This window comes from Talpa europaea (genome assembly GCF_964194135.1).
Source record: "Talpa europaea genome assembly, chromosome: 2".
NCBI lineage: Eukaryota > Metazoa > Chordata > Mammalia > Eulipotyphla > Talpidae > Talpa > Talpa europaea.
This window is the reverse complement of record NC_140068.1, coordinates 134,759,266-134,767,906: the sequence shown is the minus strand read 5'-3', so window position 1 is coordinate 134,767,906 and position 8,641 is coordinate 134,759,266. Positions and strand designations below refer to the sequence as shown.

At 40.1% G+C, this 8,641-nt stretch overlaps 1 protein-coding gene across 1 annotated transcript; it reads right to left on the bottom strand.

Annotated features, from left to right (window-relative positions):
- Positions 1–267: 267 nt before the first annotated feature.
- LOC311167474 (olfactory receptor 2G3-like) lies at positions 268–1,296 on the bottom strand (the record flags this gene model as incomplete). The annotated part of the gene is made up of 1 exon (XM_084228494.1): positions 268–1,296. The coding sequence occupies one exon, from the start codon at positions 1,294–1,296 to the stop codon at positions 361–363; it is 936 nt and encodes a 311-aa protein (XP_084084620.1). The 3' UTR covers positions 268–360.
- Positions 1,297–8,641: the final 7,345 nt, after the last annotated feature.

Genomic DNA, 8,641 nt, shown 5'->3' with positions numbered 1-8,641 from the left:
TGCCTGCTGCTCCCCTCAGCAGTGTATTTCATCAGTCTGCCTGTTCTGTTCCCCACTCTGTCTCTGGTGAATCCTCTCACTCTCCCGTGCCTCTGGCCTATACCCCAGCTCTTGTATAATAATAAATAAATCTTTAAAAAATATATATTTAAAAAATTTGGAGAAAGGATCCAGAAGAAGCTGGCAAGAGAGACTGGAAAGGACAGATAGCTCTCAAGTCACCTAATTAGCAGGGATGCAGATTGTGAAGATGACATCTGTCCCTAGTAGGACAATAAAGTTTATCAGTGGAGAAATACCCAAGATGGCCTTCAGTTTCATTTTGTCACAGAACTTGGCACTCTGAACTCTGCCTCATTGTTATGAGCCCTTGTCTCTGTAAAATAGTCTCCTCAGTGCTCCCTTCACATCTTTATTCCTCAGCGTGTAGATGAGGGGATTGAGGGTTGGAGTCACTACTGTATAAAACAGGGAGATGAATTTCCCATGAGTGTGGGCAAAGGAGCTGCTGGGATTGACATAGATCACCAGGGCAGTCCCATAGAAGAGAGACACTACCGTCAAGTGGGATCCACATGTCCCCAGGATTTTGCGCCAGGCCTGTGCAGCCTTGATCCTTACAACTGCCCTGACTATAAATCCATAAGACATCACTATCAATGCTAATGGCAAGAAAAGCAAAACTAATGAAGCAACAAACACTTGGACTTCGTTGTCATGAATGTCCACACAAGCAAGTTTAATCATTGAGGGAACCTCACAGAAAAAATTATAGATCCTCCGGTGTCCACAGCGAGGCAACTGGAGGGTGACAGTACAATGCATGAGAGAGTTTCCTATTCCACACAGCCACGCCAGCCCTGTCAGAGCTTTGCACACCCTGGGGTTCATCACAGTGGCATAGTGCAGAGGTTTGCACACAGCAGCATAGCGGTCAAAAGCCATGACCACCAGCAAAACACACTCAACAGAGCCCATTGCTAGGGCTACATAGAGCTGGACCACACAGCCCAGGACAGTGATGGTCTTGGCTGGTCCCCTGAGGTTCCACAGCAGCTGGGGGACAACACTGGTGGTAAAGCAGAGATCAACTAAGGAGAGGTGACTGAGGAAAAAGTACATGGGTGTTTTGAGTTTAGGGTCGATAGAGGAGATCAGAATAATGACTCCATTGCCAACCAGAGCCAATAGGTAGGACACCAACACCACCACGAAGAGTACCTTTTCCAAGTGGGGCTGGTCAGAGAAGCCCACCAGGATGAAGTCCCCCTTGGCACTGCTATTGGTGATACCCATTACCTGTTCAGAGACAGAAAGTATTAGAGGAGCTTAGAAAGAGGGTGCTTTTGGCCACTGGTCACAATACCAACCATTTCAAATAACCCTGTGAAATACTCACTCTGAGAGAAATTGCAGCCACCATTGGGGCACACTGGCTGCTGTCCTGCAGGAGCTGCAGATGATGACATTGTAATGTGGCGGGGGGGAGGATCCCCAGGAAAAGGGGAAAATCCAAGTCCCCTGCTACACCCAAGGGAGGGTGGCTCTGATAAAGGAGGAGAAGCTGGAGAGGGGACTGAAGAAAGAAGAAGCAGGATGGAGAGCAAGATGGAGACCTGGTGGAGGAACATGGTTAGACATGTGAAGAAGATGCTCTTCCTTCTTGGTGCTGCACTGGTTGAAACAGACGTGGGTGAGAGACCCGTAGGGAGGTTAACAATGGCAGCTTTTACCTTGATTTTTATTTTGCTCTTTTCCTTCCGGACTTGTCTGGTCATTTCTGCCCCTCTCCTATGGGTCCCCACCAGGAGGTATCTTCAAATTGTAACAGATTTTTGGCCTCAGTGACCCTGCTTTGGGCCAAACCTGTTTGACAAGGCATTTACCCATCAGGGACAGGTAACTTGGGGTGCTTGATTTAGAAACTTTATTCTTCCCTTCTTTGTTGCAACTAATTGTATTCCTTTCCATTAAAGTTCTTACCCATTAGAGTGTGTTTTGTCTTGACGCAGCAGAGGGCAGAACCTATTTAGAGCGGGCAGGTTTGGGAGGCTATGGGGGCCCCTCTCCCTGCCCTGGAAAAACATGAACAATGGGACTCTGGACAGAGAGGCAGAGGACAGAGAGGCAGAGGAAGGCTAATCGGGATAGAGAAGCTTCTTTCTACAGATAACCAGGAAGAAACTGAGATAAAATTTATCACAGAAAAAAATAGAGAGAAGGAAAAAGAAAGTCAGTTGAATGAAAATGCATTCAGTTAGCTCATAGCTCATGACAAATCTTTCAATTTAAATGGCAAGAAACAAAGTAATGAGAGTATAGATTTAATGATAAATGTAAATAACATTTCAGTTCTATAAAAAATAAGTTGGAGGGTCTTCCTGGTGGCTCAAGGGGTTAAGCACCATACTATGAAGCAATCCACAGCCTCTGCAGCACGAGTTTGATCCCCAGCCAGCCAGGGAGCAACCCACATGGCACAGCAGACCTCTCCTGTCTCGCCCGCTGCTCCCCTCAGCAGTGTATTTCAGTCAGTCTGCCTGTTCTGCTCCCCACTCTGTCTCTGGTGGGTCCTCTCACCCCCACATCTCTGACCTGTACCCCAACTCTTGCATACATAAATAAATAAATCTTTTAAAATAAATAAATAATAAAAATTAGCTAGAGTTGGGCAATTTTTAAAAAAATTCATCTTCTATATATGATACCTTCTGGAGATGACAGAGGTCATTTCTGTGAAATTTTACCCTAGAAAGTGGTAATAGTAGCATTCACTTCTAAATACTAAAGGATTATGCACACATAATCTCAAAAGAATATTTCCTTTAAGAATTAAACAGATTCATCCACAGCACATCATGATGCAAGTCCATGCAATGAATGCAGAAAATGACCTCACTACATCCTTCTGTGTGGTGTTACAGAAAGGACACAGGGTTTAACTCCCCTATATTGATGAAAAAGTTGAATCTGAATGGAGGAATAAGAGTCAGGGAAAGGAAGGTTGTAGGTGAATAAACAAGGCTATTTAAAGGTACGTCATACTAGAATTTCTTCTTGTGAAGAAATAGCTTCTCTGAAACTCCAGTTATAAAAGCAATGAATATGTAAAATATCCAATATATTCACTCATACAAAGCACATTCCCAAGACTATCACTGTATTTCATGTTTGAGACAAATACACAATTTCAACACATTGTCAGTAAAATCACTCAGGTCTCAAAATGTTTCCCTAGTAGGCAATGACAGAATAGAATTTGTTTTATTACATGTTATGCAAATTAACCAAGAAGGTAAAATAAATTAAGCTGTTCTCATGATTGTTATCAAATGATCTAATCAAATAATTATACCTAATATTTTAACTTTTTTTAATGACATTTAGAAGCCCATGGAAACAAAATGAGATCAGGGTTCTGGACATTCAACATAGCACAAAGACACTGAATGCTCTCTTAGAATAGTGAAAGACAAACATAATAGTAGGTGAGCGTATAAAAGGACCATTAAGGAGCAAACCAGTTTACACATATTTCTCATAATTCTAATAAATGCACTCGCAATTATAAGCATACATATCCACGCACACAAACACACAGTCGTCATCCTCCCATTCTCTCATTTAAGGTCAATTATCATTCACTTCGTCAATGGAAAAAAAGTCATATTTTCTATCAAATGAATAAAATAAAATCCAGATGTGCTGATCTCTTTAGTCCTGCTTTATCTTCCCAGTCAAAGGAGAATTTCCCCTGTGTTTCTATTGTCCCCCCCAATACTTGCACACTATCTCAACAGAAATGCCATGAGAAATCAATTCACATTCTTGAACTAGTTCCTTATATATAAGAATATCTATTATCTTATTTAAGCTTGCAGAAGGTTTGTATTCCACATGATGTAGAATTGAATGACATAGTATATCATATGACCACCTCACTCAGAGGTAATCACATTAAACCTGAGTCTGAATTTACCATTAAAAGTTAAGAATCATAGGCTGACACAGATGGGAAACCAAGGCATGCATACAAATGAGAAAGACAAGAGAGAGGAAGTTTGCTACCTTCTTTTGCACACATCGTCTCATCTTAACATAGAAAAGAACTTGGAGCCATAGGGTTCCACTTATTACCTTGAAATGAGGAGTAAGTGGCTGAGGTCCATGTACTGCTTGTAGGGCTGTTATTTGAGTGTTGGTCCCTGAAGATCAGCTAGTCTGGAGAGACTGGAGAGGACAGAGGACACTGAATCTGAAAGGATCCTGGGGACATGGTTCTCCCAACTGGCAATTACTAGTATCCTCAGAATCGTCCCAGGAGATCATTCTGAAAGAAAAATTTCTGCCACGCTGACCTTGCAATGATGTTTCAATCTATAGCAAATCACACAGATATTTAACTTCTGTCCTCATAACCTCCCACCATTGACTCGCTGTCTCATTTCTGTAACATCTATTATACACCAGATATTATACATACAGATGCATATGTATTATGTCTGTAACTTCAAAATTTTTTCATCAAATTCAAATTTCTGTCACTGTGTCCTTTCATCATGTCTACCTTGCAAAACTGCAGATCTAGAACATTTCAGCAGAGGCTTCATCCTCAATAGCATAAACAAACACATGCCACTGGACATAGACAAGAAATTAAACTAAAATATGTCATTAAAAAATACTTGATCTTTCTTAATTTCAAGTGGATTCTGGTTCTGCCTGTAAGTCTGTCTAAGTTTTCTGTTTGTCTCTCCCATCTCCATACTACGTAGTCAACAAATTCATAATCCCCACCCTGTATCCCGCATTTTTCCAAACAGGTCTGCTTGTATTCTAACCACCAAGATAAAAGTAGCACCTAAAGGAGACTTCTTTGACCTTCTCCTGCCACCTGTAAAATAAACTAAATCCTATCCATCCTTTCTACTACTCTAGAATCAATGTAATAATGAACCTTTTTTTCTTTTTTTTTAAATATTTTTTAAGATTTATATATTTATACAAGAACTGGGGTACAGGCCAGAGGCGCAGGGGGGTAAGAGAATTCACCAGAGACAGACCAGGGAGCAGAACAGGCAGACTACCAAAAACACTGCTGAGGGGAGCAGTGGGTGAGACAGGATGGTCGGCCCCATCATGTGGGTATCTCCCTGGCTGGCTGGGATGGTACCCGCACTGCAGAGGCTGTGGATAGCGTCAGTTTCACAGTGCTGTGCTCCACCTGCTGCACCATCAGGGAGGCGCCAAACCTCTTATTTTCTTAAAATAGTCTTTCTTGCAAGATTTTGAGCCTTGATGGACATTTAGATTGTTTCCATTACTTGGCTACAGTAAATAAAGTGCAGTAAAAACAGGACTGCATATCTCCCTTCAAACTAGTGGTTTTGTGTTCTTGGGTAGATACATATGAGTGGATTGCTGGAGTCAATGGTAGATCTATTTATTAGAATTTGAGGCACCTCCATAATAAATTCTGTAGGGGCTGGACCAGTCTATCTCCCATCCAACAGCTACTTTCTCCATATGCTTGCCAATTTTTGTTGTTTTTGGACTTTGTTGGTTGCCTATTTGTTTCTTTGTTTAATATAGGCCATTTTGCAATGTAATAAGGTGGTATCTCATTATAGGTATCATTTGCATTTTCCTGATGATAAATGAAGTTACACATATTTCATATATATGCTGGTCACCAGTCTATCTTCTTTGGAGAAATGCCTACTTAGTTCTCTGCCAATTTTTTTAACTGGGTTTGTTTTCTTTTTGTTAAGATGTAGGCATTCTTTGTTATATCTTAGATAATAACCCCTTGTCAGATGTATGATGTGCAATTATTTTCTCCCACTGAGTAGAGGGTCTTTATGTTTTAATAATTTATTTCACTAGTCAGGAGCTTTCTAGCTTGACATAGTCCCGATGTTTATGTTTGCCTTTGATTTCCCTGCCATTGGAGTCAAGTTCCCAAAGAAATCCCTAAATCCAATGTTGTGGCATGTCTTACCTAAGTTTTCTCTATGTATTATATAGTTTCCATTCTTTTTTTTAATTATTAGAGTGATAATTTTTCAAGATTTATTTTTATTTATATTTGCATATAAGAACTGGGGTGTATCCCAGAGGTTCGGGAGGTGAAAGGATTCACCAAAGACAGAGTGGGGAGCAGAGCCGTGGATATAACCAAAATACACTGCTAAGGAGAGCAGCAGACAAGACAGAAGAAGTCTGCTGCACCATGTGGGTTGGCTCCCTGACTCGGGATCAAACTCAGGCTGCAGGAGTTTGTGATAGCTTGATAGCCCTTAGACTTTAACTCCTGCCCCCTGTATTGGGAGGCCCTATAGTTTCCAGTCTTACATCCCAGGCTTTTATCCATTTCAGTTACATCCCAGGCTTTTATCCATTTTCAGTTAAATTTTGTGTATGATGTCAGAGCATGGGTCTCATTTCTTTTTTCTGCATGTGGCTAGCTAACTATCCCAGTACCATTTGTTGAACAAACTTTCTTTTCACCATTGTATAATCTTGTTCCTTTGTCATAGACTCATTGCCCATATAAATGTGGGTTTCTTTCTAGACTCTTAAATCTGTGCAACAGGTAGATTTTGGTGAAAATCAGTAACAGAATTGGCGCTGGCATGTATTAACAGTGAAGGAAGCAGAACTCTAGGTAAGGTAAGGGAATTAATAACCTGAAGGAATATAAGTTACTGGTCTATTTTAAGTTTGGGGAGCTGGTGGCTATCAGATAACTTTCAAGTGAGAGGATGAAAATTAAAGTTGCTCTGTGACCTTTGTGATCTGGGAGAAATTACACAAGGCTTGATTTAAAAGTAAATCGTCATTCACGCCAGTCTCACAAGTCACCTTGGGTTAACCCACACTACCCACTCCCGAAGGTGCAGACTAGGTCTCCAACAAGTTCGTGGTTTCCAAATTAGTCTTAAGAGTCATCTGTGGTCATTTTTATCTCCTCCTCAAAGAACCCTCAAAAATCTTACCACTCCACAAGCTTCCCAGACCATCAATGTGCTTATCTTATCACAAAGATCATCTTCTGATGAATCTATTGTTCTTTCAAGCTCTCCATCGCCAGGCTTCATTTTCAAGGTTGATATCAGTGTGAAAGAAAAACAGGGCGAAATTTCCACAATCATTATCAAACTGGATTTGCTGACTTAGGAATAGATGATTCAAATCCAGTTACTGATATCCTTGAACCAGTCTTTCTGTTTCCTTTGAGGGTCTTTAAAGTTCAGTTAAACTATTAAATTATTTCCAGAAAACAGTTAGGGGACACATTGTACCCCTGCAAACCTACATTCATTGTACCCCTGCAAACCTACATTTGCCACTACTCAAGAAAAAAATACTTTAAACCACATATTTCATTGGGTGTAGAGGTTGTTCAACTAACGGAATAAATTTCTATTAAACAAACAGAAAAATGCCTGACATTAAATGAACCAACACTTATTTAACTTAATCAGTTTTTCCTTATTATCGATGTCTTTATTTTTCAACTTCAATTTTAAAATTCATTTTGCAACATCATATATGTAAATAAATTTAAGTCAAGTGCAACAAACCCTTCAATGATGTGAGGCTTAGAGACACCAAACCCCCACACAGCTGAAAATCTCTGTATAACATTTTATTCCCCAAGCACTTAACTACTAATAGTAGACCTGAAGTATTACTCATAACAGTAATTAGCACTTATTTGGTATATTGCATATGATACACTGTATTATTATAATAAGTTAAGGAAATTTTAGACTATCATAAAAAATACACTATGCATTCACAGTCCAACATTGTATTCTTTGATATTGTAAGTCCATCTGTTTACAAGATAATCCCCACAGGAGTGAACCTCTGCATATCAAGCTTATGTTGTTCAAGAGTCAACTGTAGTTCCACATAGATTAAAAGAAACAGCACCTGGTACCCTGCTTCTGCTGTAGGCCTGAAGGGGGAGCAGTAGTAGGCTAAGCAGGTGTCTGGCATAAAACCTTCCAGACAGAATAGCAGAGGCCCAAGAGCAGCTCTATCCTGTGTCTTTGAAAAGCCATGAGTGGTCAGGAGGGTTGAACAAATTGAGTCAAGGGAAGATGTAGCACAGGAGGTCAGGGGAAGAAAGGCTTTGGCACTGCCTAAAGAAAATATTCAGGTGTTAAGCAGAGAAATGAGAAGTGACATCATGTACCTTGTGTTGTTGTGCTTAGAATACCCAGGATGGGTGGAAATGATTTGATGAAATAGACACTGAAATGTTTATCTGGGTGAGAGGTGAAGAAGACTCAGAGCAGGCAGGGTATTAACAAAAGAAGTGATAAAATTGTGGATACATTTTGAGGTTTGAAGGACAGGATTTCCTGGGGAAAGGGATATCAGCAGAAATTTTGTCATTTTATCTTTTACTGTTTCCCCATCCACAGCTGCCTGATCTAAAGATAAGAATTTAGCATTATTTTCAGAGTATTTCCTTCTTCCTAACACACACACACACACATACCTATCCCCCAAAGTCTGTTTCATTATATATTGATTTGAAATAACTCACAGATGGCATTATAACAATGATAAATATAGATTTCATACCTAAACCATATGGTGTATTGTGATTAAATTTCTTTTCTCA